General features: G+C 36.8%; 1 protein-coding gene across 1 annotated transcript in view; it reads left to right on the plus strand.

Moving 5' to 3' along the window:
• The first annotated feature begins 1,194 nt into the window (after nucleotides 1–1,194).
• Nucleotides 1,195–19,169, plus strand: part of LOC311094957 (neural cell adhesion molecule L1.1-like) — a 56,714-nt gene continuing 38,739 nt past the window's right edge. Inside the window, exons 1-4 of the mRNA XM_084133218.1 lie at nucleotides 1,195–1,427; nucleotides 7,259–7,282; nucleotides 7,364–7,466; nucleotides 10,150–10,319. Of these exons, the coding sequence (XP_083989344.1) occupies nucleotides 1,307–1,427; nucleotides 7,259–7,282; nucleotides 7,364–7,466; nucleotides 10,150–10,319 (418 nt within the window). The 5' untranslated portion in view covers nucleotides 1,195–1,306. The remainder of the gene's footprint in view (nucleotides 1,428–7,258; nucleotides 7,283–7,363; nucleotides 7,467–10,149; nucleotides 10,320–19,169) is intronic.

Below are 19,169 nucleotides of genomic sequence, written 5' to 3' on the forward strand. Positions count from 1 at the left end.
GAGATATTCAGACCTTTTACTTCAAAGTGACTTTATCAGACGATTCCTCTGCAGATTAATGTAATAATTCAAGTCAAGTCAAGTTTATTTATATAGCGCTTTTCACAATACAGATTGTATCAAAGCAGCTTCACAGTATTAAATTAATAATACATCATTAATAATACAACATGTTTGTTTCTAGTGGAAAACGTCCACGTTTGTTAATGCTGATCAATAGTATTGTTGATTGATTAATTAAATTAAATATCCCCAAATATCCCCAACTGAGCAAGCCAAAGGCAACAGTGGCAAGGAACCGAAAAACTCCATCAGGTGACCTAATGGAGAAAAAAAAACCTTGGGAGAACCCGGGCTCAGTCGGGGGCCAGTTCTCCTCTGGCGTTTATGAACTAGAGGTTGGATTTAACTGTAAGATTAAGAATATTATATGAATGCCTGGCTGAAGAGATGCGTCTTTAATCTAGTTTTAAACTGGGAGAGCGAGTCTGAGCAACGAACAGTATCAGGAAGACTATTCCAGAGTTTTGGAGCTAAATGTGAAAATGCTCTCCCTCCTTTGGTGGATCTGGATATCCTAGGTATGACCAAAAGCCTCGAATTTAGTGATCTTAAAGAGCGCGATGGATTATAGGGCGATAGAAGATCCGTTAAATAGACTGGAGCTAAGCCGTTTAGGGCTTTATAAGTCAGTAGCAATACCTTGTAATTAATACGGAACTTTATAGGTAACCAATGCAGTGATGATAAAATCGGTGTTATATGATCATATTTTCTTGATCTAGTAAGAACTCTAGCGGCTGCATTTTGGACTAACTGTAGCTTGTTTATTGAGGATGCAGGACAACCAGCTAATACCCATGATTTTGATGGTCCACTTTAGACATTCTACTAGCAATGAGCAATTGTGCTACTACATGTAAACTAACTCCCATTAGAGTATTAGTGGGATGTTGGGATAGGGTTAGTAAAATGTCTAAAGTGGATTTTCAAAATAAAGCGTTATTGGTAATCCCTTTAAAAATACCCTTCTGCTTTTCATGCATGTTTTTGTTCTGTAATCAGGTCTATTTGTTATTTTCTTTTTGCTGTTTTTATCCTCTATTGTCCAAGCTGGAACTGATGGGTTAGGGTTGATTCTGTCTCCTCCTCCTTGTGTTTGTGTGTATATACAGCCCTCCTTCATCCGTCTGTGATCTCAGAGCAGAAGAAGTGTGCAGAGTCAGACGTGAGCCTTCTCTCAGTCTGGGTGTTGCTCTGGTGGAGAGTGTGTGTGTTCATGCAGTGGCTGCTGGTTTGAGGCACGATGCGTCCCGCACAGCGTCAGCCGGCAGGAAGAAGAGGGCGAGACAGGACACATCTTCATCTGCTGCTCTTCTTCCTCAGTGTGTTACAAACACAGGGATACAGTCAGATCCCTCCGGGTTGTAAGTACCTTCCCATCTGGACTTTAAACCTCATTCAGCATTGCTGAAGTTCAACTAAAATTGTATTAAATATACTTGTTTGTGCTAAAGTGGAACTATTCCAAGTAGACTTAAGTAGTCTTTAAATATACTCTTGTATTTAAGTTTTGAAATGCAGAATTCACTTAGCATGAACTTCAAATGTATTGTGGTGACATTACAATTGCAATTTAATTACACTGTAAGAGTGTTGAACATACATTAATATTATACTTATAACAAACTTTTAGTGATTTTAAAACCCATTGCAATGGCATCCAAGTAAACCTGATAATGAGATCATCATTGTGTGCTTCCAATAGGCTACAATAAAGTAATCTTTATAAATAATGACACTGCTTGAGAATTTGCCTTTTATGGACACCCTCCAGTATACCTGTAACTCGCTTATCCGGAGAACATCAGTGAGACAATGGGAACCGATATATGGACATTTAATGTAGGAACGGACTGGATACGAACACGGGTCGCTGCGACACTGGTGCACTCGTTTTACCAGTTGCGCCAACATGCAGATTTACATTACGCAAAACTGGAGTTACTTTCTGTTCTTTCTATACTGTTACAAGTACTACTATAAGCAAACTGATCATAAATTATATGGATTTAAAGACTGGTATTAGCCAAGAAATCTCTCAATATAGGCGTAGTAAGCGGTGCGTGAAAATGAAATCTTGTAACATCACCTCATCAATACGGGTCTGTGATTCCACACAGCTTGCAATGTATCTCCAATAACAAATATGAACTGATCCTGCAAAATGAACTCCAGAGAAGCACAAAAATATTACAAACAAAACTAGAAACTGAACATTTCACTCTTCAAATGCAAAAAAAAAAAAAAGAAACAAAAAAATACATTACAAGGTGGGTGATACTACTGGTGGTTATAATATTGATTAAATGTATATAATTGTCTTTGAATGCTACAAGATCTTGACTTGAAGTCATTTAGTTTGTCATTTAAAAAGTCAGTTAAAATATTGTATTTTCACCAGCCAAATTCCTTGAACACTCCCACACACGCGATCACATTCCGATGTAAGAAATTATTATAATGCAATCATAGATAAGTTATAGGAAACATGATTAATTCACCTCCAGAGTCCATATTGTGTCTATACTATCTGCGATTTAAATAAATACACTCTTAATGGCAATAACAACTGCCATGTTATGGTGAACATTTTTAAATAAAGAAAGCCTATATCAAGATATACTTACTTATTACTCATTAATTGCAGTACATAACAACTGTAATCATCCAATCATGGCTGTAATCTAATCCACTGGAGGCAAGCTTGGAAAACCCAAATGCAGTTTATTTAACATAAACTAAATACAAAGGCTAGGCATGGCATTAAAAAAAGACCATAACCTCACCAACAGCGATACTAGACAAGGAACAAGGCTGAGGGCTTAAATACACAAGGCTAAATGACAAGACAAAGGGACACCTGTGAACATAATCAAGACAATTAACCAATGACAAGACAGTGACATGAAACATGAACCAAAAACCAAAGCAAACCTTGACAGTGGCACTCCTTTGTTCTCTTCTTATTTGATCAGCTCCAGTTGCTGATCTCAGAAACATGCTGGACAGTGCATTTTTTGAAACTCTGGTGAAGTAGTGCGTCATGATGATGTAGTATTTTTCATGCGCATTAAACAAAAAGTTAATATATTTTGTGCATGATTAAATGTTATTTCAACTTTTTCATTTCTGTTCAAGTTGAAGTTGTTCTAAATCATTGTGGAGTTAGACTCTGTAAGTGCACACAACTTGACTCATTCACTAAAACTAAAAGTCAACAATTTTTACAGTGTAGTGTAGTCTGGTAACACTTTAGAATAATGGTCCGTAGTTAACAAGTAGCTATGCAGGAAGTAATAGGTAGTACTGCATTAACACCGAACTTAATACTATTAACTAATATGGAAGCAATATTAACTAAGCAGTAAGTAATATCTAATTTAGTACAAAGGTAGTTCCTTGGTAGGTATTTGATTATTACTAAAGAAATGTATCCTCACTGAGAACTACTTGTGAACTAAGAAAGAATAACCAATTAATTACTAATCACAAAAGTAACATGTCTAAAAAGTGAACAATTGTGGGGGTTTTTTTTTACTCTTAACATGGTCATAACATTTCAGAAGCTTGTGCCTCAAATGGGTTCTTAGTGGAAACCAGTTTATGAATATTATATTCCCCCAAATACATTAGCTACAGGTTGAGATTGTGACTACTACTCTTGCCAAAGGATGGACGCATGTTCTCTGTTTATTTCAAACTTAAACATAGAATAATACTAATAATGAGAATTTGTTTAAAATTTTAAACAATTAGGAAGTGATGCTGACACTCATGATTGGATTAGTTCACTATTATGAGCTCTTGAGTGTCAGTTCAATATGTCTCAGACTCCAAAGACCTACCTTTATGTTACAGTAGCCGCCAGAGGAGGACTTCTCTTTAGGATATGAATATAAACATTGATGTTCTCTTGTCAAAAACAATTTGCATCCTTAATGAAGAAATTGGCTGCATTTATGTTGCGATAATCGCAAAACCACATCTTCCAGATTACAATGTTTGTTAGAATATTACTAGTGCCTGTACAGTATGTGTTAAATATAAAATTAAATAACTTGTATTACTTGTGAAAAACATGCTAACTCCTCACTAATTACTCAAGCGTTACCTTGGTATCCCGCAGGAACTACTAGTGCAGCCTGGTCTCATTGTAATACGTAGGTAGTAATACGTAATTTTCTCAAAGATAGAAAACATACTTTTTTGTACGTTTCGATGCTGAAACGTATAACGTTAATATGGACGTATCTGCAACGTTTAAACGTAACATTATTACGATTTTACAGCTAAAAAATGTAAACTATTTACTAATATTTCATATCATAACGATATCTGTATAATTTCCCTTTTACCATTTTATAGATTATAAATGTAAGATCTCTTAACCCTACTCCCACACCTAAACATACCCATTTTATTGACAAAATTAAAAGGATAAAACTTAATGGACAGATATGTGTAGGGAAATGGCAGGTTTATTAACAATATAGCATTAAAACATAGTAAAACTAATCCTACCCCTACCCCTAACAATTTCTGTAAACTAAGTTAACGTTACGTAGGCTAGAATTATAAAGAAAAACAACAGACAGGTATAATCACAATCATTTATTTATTGAGAAAATATCAAAACCGGTACCAAAAGTTGTTCACATGACGATGTGTCGCAGTCCTCTCTGGCAGTATTGTATGAGGTAAAGTTACAGAGCAGAATATAAGTTATTAATCCATGAAAATGTTAATCCGGTTTCGGTTCGCTGTTCGCTCTGTGAAGACGCGCGCGCTTCTCCAATTCAAATATAGTACACCAATTTAAACACGGCATGTCGTAATCTGTGACGAAGCATGCGAGAGCCAATAAGCGTCTGATATCACTGCCGTAAAACATGTCGTAACGTTTCGGGAGAAGCGGAAATGGAGATGAAGATCACTGGATAAAGGGCTGAATTTGGATCTGTTTCTTGCAAACAACGTATGGATTCTAAAGATTTGGATTACATCAAGCTAATAAAATGTATATATTTTGTGAATTTATGTTGTGTTTTAGTGTATTATGGGTCTATAGGAGAAAATACCTTTTGTGTCTCACAGTAAATAAAACACAAAATGGTTAAACGATTAAAGAAGGTATTTTTAAGGTTTTAAAGTGTATTCTTGTTTAACACCATATAGGCTAATCATCCGAAACGAATTTGCAGCAGAAGGCATGAACAGAGCGAAATGTTATTATTTATGAGTAACGTTAAACTGTATTAATAAATGTGACTGAAAATTTAATTGATAAGACAATTGAATGCAATAGAGTCAAAACATTAATTTTGAGTAATTAGTGAGGAGTTAGCATGTTTTTCACTTTAAAATAATGGGCCACATCACTAGTAGTTCCTGCGGGATAACAAGGTAACGCTTGAGTAATTAGTGAGGAGTTAGCATGTTTTTCACAAGTAATACAAGTTATTTAATTTTATATTTAACACATACTGTACAGGCACTAGTAATATTCTAACAAACATTGTAATCTGGAAGATGTGGTTTTGCGATTATCGCAACATAAATGCAGCCAATTTCTTCATTAAGGATGCAAATTGTTTTTGACAAGAGAACATCAATGTTTATATTCATATCCTAAAGAGAAGTCCTCCTCTTGCGGCTACTGTAACATAAAGGTAGGTCTTTGGAGTCTGAGACATATTGAACTGACACTCAATAGAGCTCATAATAGTGAACTAATCCAATCATGAGTGTCAGCATCACTTCCTAATTATTTAAAATTTTAAACAAATGATCATTATTAGTATTATTCTATGTTTAAGTTTGAAATAAACAGAGAACATGTGTCCATCCTTTGGCAAGAGTAGTAGTCACAATCTCAACCTGTAGCTAATGTATTTGGGGGAATATAATATTCATAAACTGGTTTCCACTAAGAACCCATTTGAGGCACAAGCTTCTGAAATGTTATGACCATGTTAAGAGTAAAAAAAAACCCCCACAATTGTTCACTTTTTAGACATGTTACTTTTGTGATTAGTAATTAATTGGTTATTCTTTCTTAGTTCACAAGTAGTTCTCAGTGAGGATACATTTCTTTAGTAATAATCAAATACCTACCAAGGAACTACCTTTGTACTAAATTAGATATTACTTACTGCTTAGTTAATATTGTTTCCATATTAGTTAATAGTATTAAGTTCGGTGTTAATGCAGTACTACCTATTACTTCCTGCATAGCTACTTGTTAACTACGGACCATTATTCTAAAGTGTTACCTGTAGTCTGATTAAAATGAAATGTATTTTAACTGAGATTGAATGCAAATACATTTTGTTTAGATTTGTTCAACTTTGGTTACAGAGTATAATGTATAAGAAAGTTTAGAGGAAATATACATTTCAAGTGCGTTAATGCTCACAGTATATATTATAGACTAAGCACATTTAAAATACATTAAGAAATTAATTTTGGAACACACTTAAGTTGGAATTAAAATCAATTATTTTCCATGTGCTTTAGTATATTAGTCTATACATGAAAATAAGTATACTTCTTTAAAACAAAACAAAAACTCTGGGTATTTTGCTGTGTGTTCGGAAGGCTCCGTTCAGAAGTTACAGGCACAACGGCAGTTTACAAAATTAAATCCAAAAGGAAAATCCACAAACAATGACACAAGCGCTCTTCCTCATGCAGAGGGATTACAGCATACAAACGCCAAAAGAAGAAAAAGTGGAACTGGACAACTAAAATACAAACACAGATGACCTCATAAATGGCGGGAAACTAACAAAACATACAGTGGCAAAAACATAAAACAGAAACACCTTTTCTTGAAACCAAGCTTCCATAACAACTCGTTTTGTACTCTCTCCTCTTTATTATGTATAATAGAAATGTTTCCACCAATTGTGGCAAGCTGCCAAAAAGTCGCAATGAATCTTGATAAAAATGTGTCCAGTTATTTCCATGGTTTGTCTCATGTTCTGTCTCATGTTCTGAACTCATTCTCAAAAATGCCTGATCCCTTCTGTTTGCCTCAGACACATGGACTGGATCATTTGAGCTTTTGATTTTACATGAATCTGTTTCTCTGTGGGACGCTGTCTCACATCATTAGAAATGGCTCACAGTCTGAATGCCTGTCTAACCCTGTTATCTCTCTCTCTCTCTCTGCAACCCCTGCTTCCTTCTGCAGCTCATTTAGACACAAATAGCAACCGTAAGTACATTGACCTCCTCTTTACACATACTCCTTTATTTCTGGCTCTGTGTGTTTATTTCTGGATAATTACCCCCCCAGTCAGAGAGTCTCCAACGATCACGACTCAGCCCAAGTCTCACACCGCTTTCTCTTTGGATGACGTCAATCTGGCCTGTGAGGCGACTGGAAACCCGACGCCCAGGTGAGCGTAAACTGGCTTAGAAACATCTAAACCACTGCTTCATCAGCACTTTCTCATCAGATCATTCAGATCATCAAATCATTAGCAGAACTGAAATGGTGTGTCAGATAAATGCAAAATGTGCTGTAGGGGAGAACGGGGTAATGTGAGACGTCGGGTAATGTGAGACACCCCCTGTATCTAGGCAACGGAACACATTTGTGGTCATATGACCATTATGTTTTCAAGCCCCTCCCATTTACCCTTGGCCATGAAGGAAAGGACCTCATGGTGCTGTGGTAAGCATGTTTTTTTTCCACAAAAATATTTTTTTTGCATGTAAAAGTAAATTTTCTTGCTGTCAACTTAATCAACTGTTGTGCCAAAGCAAATTGATTCAGTTAGAAAAACGTATATCATACATGTTGATGAACTACCAACATATAAAACCATGTGATGATGCTAGCTGAAGATTACCCTGAATTGCTAAGCGAGATTGTTTTTTCTAAAATGTGGCGGTGGGGTAAAGCGAGACAAATGCTGTGGGGTAAAGTGAGACATGAGGCACAAGTTAAGTTTAGTCTTAAACATATGTTAATGTAATATTACATTACATATGTTTTATTTTTAATGTCATAAACATTGTAGAAAAGCCATCATGCCAAGGCAATACACCAGGAAGACATCCTGGGGCAAAACACCCCTAGAGGAGATGGAGAGTGCAGCCGCTGAGGTCAAGGAAGGAAAGAAGTCTATAAGAGCAGCTGCAAGGGAGAGAAATATTTACAAGTCAAGCCTCCTAAGATGCTAATCCATCCACTGCACATGGTCCACATGGATGTGCCTCGTGTTCCAAGCCGACCTGGATACGTGTCTCCTCGTGAAATCCTACCACTTCCCAAATGTCCCCCCAGAACACAAACCAAACGAAAGCGTGTGAAGACAGCCATCCTAACCGATACTCCTGAGAAGCAGGCAATTGAAAAGGCTTATAGAGAAAGACAAAAGAAACTGGCTGGGAAAAAGCAAAATAGCAAAGAAAAGGGAAAACCGAAAAAGAAAGGAAGGAACCAAAAATAAAATTATAATTAGCAGCTCTGAGGAGAGTGATGTCCCTGTCCCAGTTGATAATGTGCCTGACGAAGAGAGCTCTGAGGATGAGAGAAGTGACCCAGGATACACAGATCTGTCCGTGGGTGACTTTGTCATAGTTAACTTTGAAACCAAACACAGGAGCGTCCGTTACACTGGCATGGTTGAGAAAGTTGAGGATGACGAAATACTTGCACAATTTCTCAGAAGAATCCAGGGAAACACAAAAGAGTGGGAGAGACCCATGTTGGCTATAAAGGAAAATGATGTGGCACATGTTCCTAGAAGTGATGTGGTGAAGAAGCTGCCTCAACCTAAAGGCCTGGAGGAACCACACGGAGAGAGCAACTCCTCATCTTTCCCTGTAACCTTCAGGGCTGGAATGTAAAGTAGGCCCAGTTGTAAAGTATGACAGTAGGCTAATGTTCTAATTCAGGTGGGTCTAGCCCCGTGTTCTGAGTCCCAGGCTGTTCTAGCTGGTTCTGATTGTCCTCTGCTCTGACCCCCAGACACTAGCTGGCTCTAAGGGTCCTGTGTTCTGACCCCCAGACTGTGTTCTAATCTAACTGGTTCTATCTGTCATTTGAATGTTAATTAAAACATTTTGAATTATATTATGTTGTATTTGATTTTGTTCAGAGTTACTTTCAAGTTTTTAGAAAAAAATGTGCTTAATTGACCAATCCCCATGATTATGTTACTAGTCCGACATTAGTTCTGGAATGTGTGGTTGTCAAGCTAGCTGTCAGGATTCTAACCGTTACAACATGTGTTGTTATGGTAGTTTCAGAGTGGAAAAAGTAAGTGGATCAGTTTACCCCCAGCTGGTTCACTTTACCCCCTTGATTTCTCTGGTCTGTATCAGTTTACCCCTAAGTTGGGATAAAGTGAGACACAAGACCACTTTTTAAAAAACAGTCATATTTTCACTGCATACATTCTGATAATTTCCATTGCTAGGAAACATCCTGAATTAATGGAAAATGTGTAAATTTTACTGATATATAATTTTAGCTTGCTTAGAGGGGAGCAAATGTAAAAAATGTCTCACTTTACCCCACTCTCCCCTACTGTGGATTACCAAGACACCGCTTTAAAATCTCTGCAAATGCTTCTTTTGAATTAATGAAATTCATCAGATCAGAATATCATAAGTAAAGTGATTGATCTTCACTTTGAATCATTATTGGGGATTTGTGTCCCTTTCTAACATCTCTCTAGTCATAATCTCTCTGTCATCAATGTATGCCCAGTTGGGTTAGCTTTGGTAATAGTTGTGTATGAGTTATCCTCTGTATGATTTTGAGATCCATCTTTTCACACCATCACTGATGGATAGGTGGAGTGACAGCAGCTGATCCTAAACCTGACACCACCAAATTATGAATCAAGCATAAGTAAACTTTTGAACGAGGTCATATGTGTAAATTCAGCTAGTATTTTGACGTGACTATATGGAAACATTTATTATAGCTTATTCAGGGCAGTAGATTTTGCATGTTAACTTTTGACCAGCACTGTATATATTCCTTTGTTTTTTATCTCTCCATCTGTCTATCTTTATTTGCTGTAGTTTTAAGATGGTCTTTCTGTTCTTGTCTCCCATGGACAGTTTCCGTTGGGTCAAAGATGGAAAGCAGTTTGGGAAGGTTCTGCTGGGGTCTGGAAGCCTGACAGTGGATCCAGATGAGAAGCTGAAGTCGTATCAGGGCTCATACCGCTGCTATGTGGCGAACGAGCTGGGAACGGCCGTCTCAGACCTGGTGCACCTGATCACAGAGCGTGAGTCTGTCCTCGAGCACTGGCTCAGTGTTTAGAGTAACTTAGTGCTCTTAATATTTGTTACTATCTCTGCTGTATGCTTTACTGTGCATTATATGTTACATTTCTGCACCATCCTGGTGACCTACCCTAATTTCTCATGTGTCAAATGTGCAGCACGCTGCTCTCAGTCACTGATCTGGGTGTTTTAAAAGCATAAACCTAAAATTACATTCACAAAAGCAAGCACAAATGATACATATTATATACACAACATATATATATATATATATATATATATATATATATATATATATATATATATATATATATATATATTGCTTTTAATTTATATTAGAATATAGTTAACAATATAATCCAAATATAAATGAAAGTTAAAAGCAGACTGTGAGTACATAGTCATACCTGGAAACAAATCCTGTTCAAATAGGCTATATGGGCCATTCTACAGAATTGGTTCAAAGTTAGAGTTGGAAACATCTTGGAGAAAAAAAAGTGTCTTTTTCCACAAATTTTGTATGCATGCATGCAAATTCTCATACTGTATTTTCAGAAAGTTTTGGAATATATCCTCTCCCCAAAATTTGTCACTAATAAAATGCAATAATCATTCATTTAAAGAGAAGGCTTATATTGACCTATGAAGATTTTGTTTACATCTACCTTGTAAATATATTTTTTGCTATTTTATTTTAAATAAAGCATACATTTTATCATACGTATTTCAAATTAAGGATTCATTAGTTTGAATATTGGAACAAACACTATAATAACATCTTAGTTGATAATTCAATATAACCTACTTTATTTTTGACAAAACAATCTATATTTAACATATGAGGAGAATATGGCAAACAAAAGCTTATTTGATGTGGCAAAAGTCTATTTTACAGTAAAAACTTTATAATCTATCCAAAACTAGTCAACGAAATGTTGTCTAAACATTCATATTTCATCTGTAACATATCGTTTTTATGATATATTAATAAAGGGCATATAAATGTTAATTTGCAGTTTGATACGCTGCTTATACAAAGACATTTAATTTCAACATATTTCAGTCGATTTCGCATCTGATTCACGCATCTCAGTATAGCAATATAGTTTGGGAAAAGCTAAAATAGTAGATGTGTTCATGTTCATGTAAAAATAACATGTTTACTAATCTAAAGTGCCTGTAGTAAACGCATCTGTGCCGTTCATTCATTCACACACAGACACACGATTCATATTTAAACAGTCTTTTTGCAGTTTACAGACAATATTCCATATCGCGATTAGAACAAAGCTCTTAAGAATAAAGAACTTAATATTCACAATCCTCAGCTGGATCCGTTGCTCCTCGAAGTGAAACTAAACCAGCACTTCTGAGGTAAAATGTCCAGGATTATTATTACTATTATGCAATTATTATTCCTCACAGCGTCGCAAGACGACGTGAAGTACATTAATCGGATTAAACTTGGTGTGTTTTATCCAGCTGATGTGGGCGTTGACAGGTTTGCATGGATTGCCTCAGATCATTTGCGTTTCAATAGCGCACATTCTCTGCAGGCGTGACAGATTACATAAACAGAGAATATTTGTTTTCATTTTTAATTAGATCATTTAAAAGTACACACTTAAATGATTATAAAGATATATAACTCAAGCCTGTGTGACTAGTATTGGCTGAGTTTTGTTTAAGTTTAGAGATGTGCTCCAGAAAAAAAGTTCACAGTGACGGAGAGGCAGAAAGCACACCCTGTTTATTTTCTTTATTTTACAAAAGCACAATGTTTTATTTCGAATGTAAGTGGACACAAAAAGAAAAGAATACATTTTATAGTTTATGTAAGCAATAAGGTATGAGAGGCTGTGCTGTATCGTGAATAAGTCACGGCCGAAGGGCGCTGTTAGGCACGACACGAAGCGGAGATCTGTGTACTGCTTTAGATCTGTGTACCGTTTGATTTTTATTGTGAGTAAAAGAACTCTTCTTCTTCTTCTGCCTGCACCACACCGTGACAGAAGATCGGACCGCCCAAAATGGACGATAGGGTCAGAATAATCGTCATGGCTCAGGAGAGCCCTTTTTTTCTTTTACCCTGGACTTTTGCAGCCTTGCCGTCAACAGCGCCCTCGACGACGAGAGCCTGAGTACCTTGTTCCAGATCGGGGCCACATTTAACCGTCCTATCGACCTCCCAGCCCTCAGCCAAGATGGCCACCGCCTCACCGCTTGAGCCCTCAGCCAAGATGCCCTCCACCTCACCGCCTGAGCCCTCAGCCAAGATGGCCACTGCCCTGCCGCCTGAGCCCTCAGCCAAGATGGCCACCGCCTCACCGCCTGAGCCCTCAGCCAAGATGGCCATCGTCCCGCCGAGACTGCCCGTCCAGAGTCTCGTCCTGCTGAGACCCCCCGTCCAGAGTCTTCTGTCCCCGAGCCTGTATCTGAATCTGTTCTCGAGCCTGTATCTGAATCTGTTCCCGAGCCTGAATTTGTTCCTGAGCCTGAGTCTTTATCTGAGCCTGAGTCTGTTCCCAAGCCGGAATCTGTTCCAGAACCTGAGCCTGAGCCAGTTCCTGAATTCCCACTCCCACTCCCACCTCCTCACATCTACCACCTCTCAACCCTTCTTCCGCCACTGCCTGTCAGCCCCTCAAACCACCTTCGGGGAGGTGGGGTCGCCGTGGGCCTGCCAGCCTGCAGCTCCATCCTGATCGATGGATCCCCGGTCTCCGCCTCCGACCTCCGTTACCAGGACTCCGCCTCAGCCCGACGGTCCATTAGCTTCACCTTGGCTTCTACCTCCCTCAGCTCCACCATGGCCCATCAGTTCACCAGTTTTGCCAGGTGTCTGTCTGCCCTTCACCTGCTCTTCGTCCTCCTCCTTCTGAGCCCCCTCCCTCCCTCCCTCCCTCCCTCCCTCCTGACCCCTGGGGGACACTGCAAGTAATTTCCAAACAAAACAACATGTTTTCACCCATTTTCACAAATTGTTGCCTGTTATGTAGATAGTGTTAAGTGAGCATGCAATTTATTCTGTTATAATGCCTCATATATATAGGCTGATATGATATTAACCACAATTGTAACTTTGTAAGTGGAATATATATGCAATTTATTCCGTATTAAACAATGCTTTTTTACATATAATCTTATGTATGTTACTAACCAAGTTTATACCTTAGTAAGAAAGAGTGTTGTATAAGAAAGACACTGCAACTTGTTTTGTAAGAGTTTTTATTGTGAATCTGGTTTATTAAGAAAGACACTGCAACTTGTTTTGTAATAGTTTTTTATTGTAATAATGCATGCAAGAACCAACAATAATGTACTCATGTTTAACCCTCTGGGGTCTGAGGTGTTTTTGGGGTCCTTGAGATGTTCTGACATCATTGTGCTTTTTTCAGTTGCTTATTAACATATTAATGGCAAAGGTGTAATTACACTCCATTTAGCACAAACAGGGCTACCATAATATGTGAGCAACATGTATGTACATGTTTGTATTTTTGAGAGAATAATGTTTATGCATGGTTATTGAAAAAACTAAAAACTAAAGTTTCTAAAATAAATCAAATCAAATCAAGTATATTTGTATAGCGCTTTTCACAATACAGATTGTATCAAAGCAGCTTCACAGTATTAAATTAAAATAAAATAATACAACAAAGTTTGTTTCTAGTGGAATTTATTGATTGATAGAATAAAATTAAATATCCCCAAAATATCCCCAACTGAGCAAGCCAAAGGCAACAGTGGCAAGGAACCGAAAAAAACTCCATCAGGTGACCTAATGGTGTCCTAAAACTCCATCAGGTGACCTAATGGAGAAAAAAAAAACCTTGGGAGAACCCAGGCTCAGTCGGGGGCCAGTTCTCCTCTGGCATTTATGAACTAGAGGCCGGATTGTAGTTTGAACTGTGAGATTAACAATATTATATGAATGCCTGGCCGAAAAGATGCGTCTTTAATCTAGTTTTAAACTGGGAGAGTGAGTCCGAGCAACGAACAGTATCAGGAAGGCTATTCCAGAGTTTCGGAGCCAAATGTGAAAATGCTCTCCCTCCTTTGGTTGATCTGGATATCCTAGGTATGACCAAAAGCCTCGAATTTATTGATCTTAAAGAGCGCGATGGATTATAGGGCGATAGAAGATCCGTTAAATAGACTGGAGCTAAACCGTTTAGGGCTTTATAAGTCAGTAGCAATACCTTATAATTAATACGGAACTTTATAGGTAGCCAATGTAGTGATGATAAAATCGGTGTTATATGATCATATTTTCTTGATCTAGTAAGAACTCTAGCAGCTGCATTTTGGACTAACTGTAGCTTGTTTATTGAGGATGCAGGACAACCGGCTAATAAAGCATTACAGTAATCTAGTCTCGAGGTCATGAATGCATGAACTAACTTTTCTGCATCAGAAACTGTGTCACGATCAATCACAGGAAGCAAGAATGCAAGTAATCTCTTTATTGAAAGTTGTAGAGGTAGAACAAAAGTAGCAGGCAGGCAGGCAGGCAGGCAGGCAGGCAACGCAGGGACTAGATGGTCAGATGATGGTGCAGAAATGTAGAGATGACGAGACAGTGAAGAATCCAGGTGAACACGAAATCCAGGTGAACACGGAACAGGAAACGAGGACACGAACTGAAACTCCGACTGGGCTGGATACACAAACACTGAGGACATCAAACAACGATCTGACCAGGAGAGGAGATTGTGATGAGAATTTATAGGAGAGTTAAATGGCAGCAGTTGGTGCGGGGAATGAGATCAGCAGGCGCGCTGATCAGCAGTAACGAGCGGTAACGCCCACTCACACACACCCACACACACAGAACAACAAATACACGAGACACGAAGAAAACAGTGAATTCATGAACCGTGACAAACTGATAGCATATTACGTAGCTTAGCAATGTTTCTAAGGTGGAAAAAGGCTGTTTCAGTAACATACGAAATATGATTTTCAAAAGACAATCGAGTATAACACCCAGGTCTTTTACTGTAGAGGATAAAGTAACAGGACATCCTACGATGTCAAAGTTGTATTGTGAGAGGTTCTGTGGGCGGTTTTTTGAACCGATAAGTATTACCTCTGTCTTGTCTGGATTTAATAAAAGAAAATTATGCGTCATCCAATCTTTTATATCTTTAACACACTCTGTCAATTTGGATAATTAAGCGTTTTTATCCGGCCGTGATGAAATATATATTTGAGTGTCATCAGCATAACAATGGAAACTAATTCCATGTTTCCTTATAATATTTCCAAGTGGCATCATATATATTGAGAATAATAGAGGGCCCAACACAGATCCCTGCGGCACTCCATAGTTTACTGCACTGTAAAAAATGATTTTTTGGTGAAGTAAATACTACTGAAAAAAAAACAATGTTATTTACATGAAAAAGTTAGTTCAGGCAAGAATTAAAAAAACTAAGTAAATTCCATATCAGTACTTAATTCAAGCGAGTAGAAATGAAAGCATAAATATCAACTCAATAAAATTAAGTAAAAATTACTCAACTTTTCTGATACTGGGGTTCCCATCATGCACTGGACCTTGAATAATTAATGAGGTTCATTTTTCACTGGTTTCCAGCTGTATTTACACTGTTTTATCATTGTTTTTGTTGTCAGGATTAGTAACTTGCCATTTTGTGACATTTCGAGTAAATTTTCTGCTCAAAATGACACATTCAAACACAAAAATGATCCATCAAATGTTACCGTCATTGTGTATTGTCTACAAAGTATTGAGGTCTTTGCATTCACATGATGCTTAACATCTGACATGATGTAGTATAAATTACTTAGATAATCTAAGTAAAGCACATACTATAAATGACTGGTATAATTCAATATTATTGTTTGAGTGAAATGTAATGCAAAGGAAATTTCAACTAAATCGATATTAATCAACCTTTTACTAGCCAAGTTAACCCCTTGACGCCTGAATTTATTTACAATTAAATAAAAAAAATTATTATGTGTGTTTCTGGCTCCAAGCTGATGCCAAATTAAGTTGAGGTTGTTAATTTGTCTATACCATATAGAATAGATATAAATTTAGGTATGTTGCAAATTAGCGACAACAGGCATTTAGGGTAATTTTTTTTACAAAATGGTAAAATTAATAAAACACATTTTCCCATCTCAGGTATGTAGATTTTATTCATGGCACAAAGTTATTAGAACTTATAAACTTTAATGGACAAATTAATGAATCTTGACAACAGCAAGAAACAAAACACTCTCCTACTCCCTAACATTGACAGTAGTTTTTATACATTCCATGTTACACTCTGTTTAACTCTTTCCTTGTTTCTCCAGTGCATACATTATATATTCTTATAGTGTTATATCCTAACATGCTATTTTTTGTAAAAAAAAAAAAAAAAAAAATTTGGGGCTGACACCATCTAAATACAGCATTATTATAATAGCCCAATCCAGCCGTTATGGACGAATGTCGCGAATTTGCTACAAACCAAAATCTACAAAGTACGTAAAAAATATTCGTCACATGAAGTCTATATGAATAACATAGCTATAGAAGCAATCAATAAGCTGGTACATATTTTTATCTTAGCACAACTTAACTCATTTTGGGCAATTTCTCCACATTTGCACCCTTGATATGCGGATTTTGCAAACCAAAATATTAGCTTCCGTGAACCGGATGTAGTTCCCACTCCGACCGCTCCTACGAGAAACCAGTGCGTGCAAAAGGTTCCTAGGTATGTATCGAATGTGCACAAACAGGCATTGGGGGAAAACACACGCGATCTCGCCTGCAGTCTGAATGGAAGGGGTTTGTTGCAGATTCGCGACAGTAGGCGTTAAAGTAACTTATTTTCTTTGTTACTTTCACTTAACTAGGCTAAGTAAAGTTTACTTAATTCCATATTCCAAGTAAATTTAACTTAAAGATTTCTAATTAAAGCTACTGATAAATATGTTTAGGTTTTTACTTGGCAAATCTTTGTAAATTTACTAACATTTTCTGAGTGGAAAAAGTTGCCTAGCTTTTTTCAAGTAAATCCTACTCCAAATTTTTTTCAGTGTGGAATTATGATCGATTTTTCTCCATTTAAATAGACAAAATGGTAGCGGTCAGATAAGTATGATCTAAACCAGCTTAATGCTTGTCCTTGAGCACCAGTATAATTTTGTAGTCGATCTAAGAGTATTGTATGATCTATAGTATCGAACGCATCACTTAGATCAAGTAAAACTAGTATTGAGATACAGCCTTGGTCAGAAGCTAAGAGTAAATCATTTGTGATTTTAACGAGCGCAGTTTCAGTGCTATGATGCGGGCTGAATCCTGACTGAAACTTTTCATAGATGTCATTTTCTTGCAAGAAAGAGCCCAGTTGAGTGGACACAACTTTTTCTAGTATTTTAGACATAAAAGGTAGATTTGAAATGGGTCTATAATTTGCTAGATTATTATGATCTAATTGTGATTTCTTAATGAGAGGTTTTATAACTGCCAGTTTAAATGTTCTTGGAACATGACCTAAAGATAAAGATGAGTTAATAATATTGAGAAGAGGCTCTTCCACTACAGGTAACACTTCTTTCAGTAGTTTAGTTGGTATAGGATCTAATAAACATGTTGTTTTAGATGAAGTGATAAGTTTAACTCTTTTTGTTCTATAGTTGTAAAGCACTGTAATTGTTCTTGCGGGGGGATAATTGAGGCTGAATTATAAGGTGCGATTGAGGATTGAACGTTTACAATTGTGGTTCTGATGGTTTCTATTTTCTCAGTGAAGAAGTTCATGAAATCATTACTAATAAACTATAACGGGATATTTTGTTCGGGTGACGTCTGTTTATTTGTTAGTCTAGCCACGGTGTTAAATAAAAACCTAGGATTGTTTTGGTTGTTTTCTATTAGTTTGCGGAGGTGCTCAGCCCTGGCCGCTTTTAGGGCCTTTTTATAACGTGACATACTGTCTTTCCACGCGATTCTAAAGACCTCTAAATTACTTTGTTTCCATTTACGCTCTAAATTACGGGTTTCTCTCTTTAGAACATGCATAGTATTATTGTACCATGGTGCTTTAATTTTCTCTCTGACCTTTTTTAATTTAATGGGTGCAACAACATCCAATGTTCTAGAGAAATAAGGCCACAAAACACATACTAAATATGTCACAATAAGACTTTTGACTAATGGATGTCGTCGCCTAGAGTTTTTTCGGTAACACTTTATATTACGACCCGCAAACAACTGCGTAAGTAAACCGAAATTACGGTGTACGTTTCTGTAATTATAGTGTACTTCCGTGTAGGTATAAGGGAACAATATGTTAAGTTTTGGGTAATAAAGGGGTAACAAGCAGATATACAACCTGCAAAGAACTTCGTAAGTAAACCGAAATTACGGTGTACGTTTCTGTAATTATAGTGTATCTCCGTGTAGGTATAAGGGAACAATATGTTAAGTTTTGGGTAATAAAGGGGTACAACCAGATATACCAGCAAATTATTTATAATGTAATTATTTTAAAACTAACAGGTACCTATTCTGTTAATATATTCCAAGCAAAAATTGTACGTCTGTTGTATATAAAAGTTTTTATCACATTTCTGGCAAAATATGTTCTTGTGCAATGTAGTTACAGGGTAATTTTGACATCTGTGGGTTGTAAATTAAACTTTTATATATATATACAGTATATACAGTATATACAGTACCAGTCAAAAGTTTGGAAACACTACTATTTTTAATGTTTTTGAAAGAAGTCTCTTATGCTCATCAAGCCTGCAGTTAAAAAAAAAACAAAAAAAAAAAACACAGTAATATTATGAAATATTATTACAATTTTAAATAATGG

This window comes from Abramis brama, assembly GCF_963993115.1.
Source record: "Abramis brama genome assembly, chromosome: 13".
NCBI classification, from domain to species: domain Eukaryota; kingdom Metazoa; phylum Chordata; class Actinopteri; order Cypriniformes; family Leuciscidae; genus Abramis; species Abramis brama.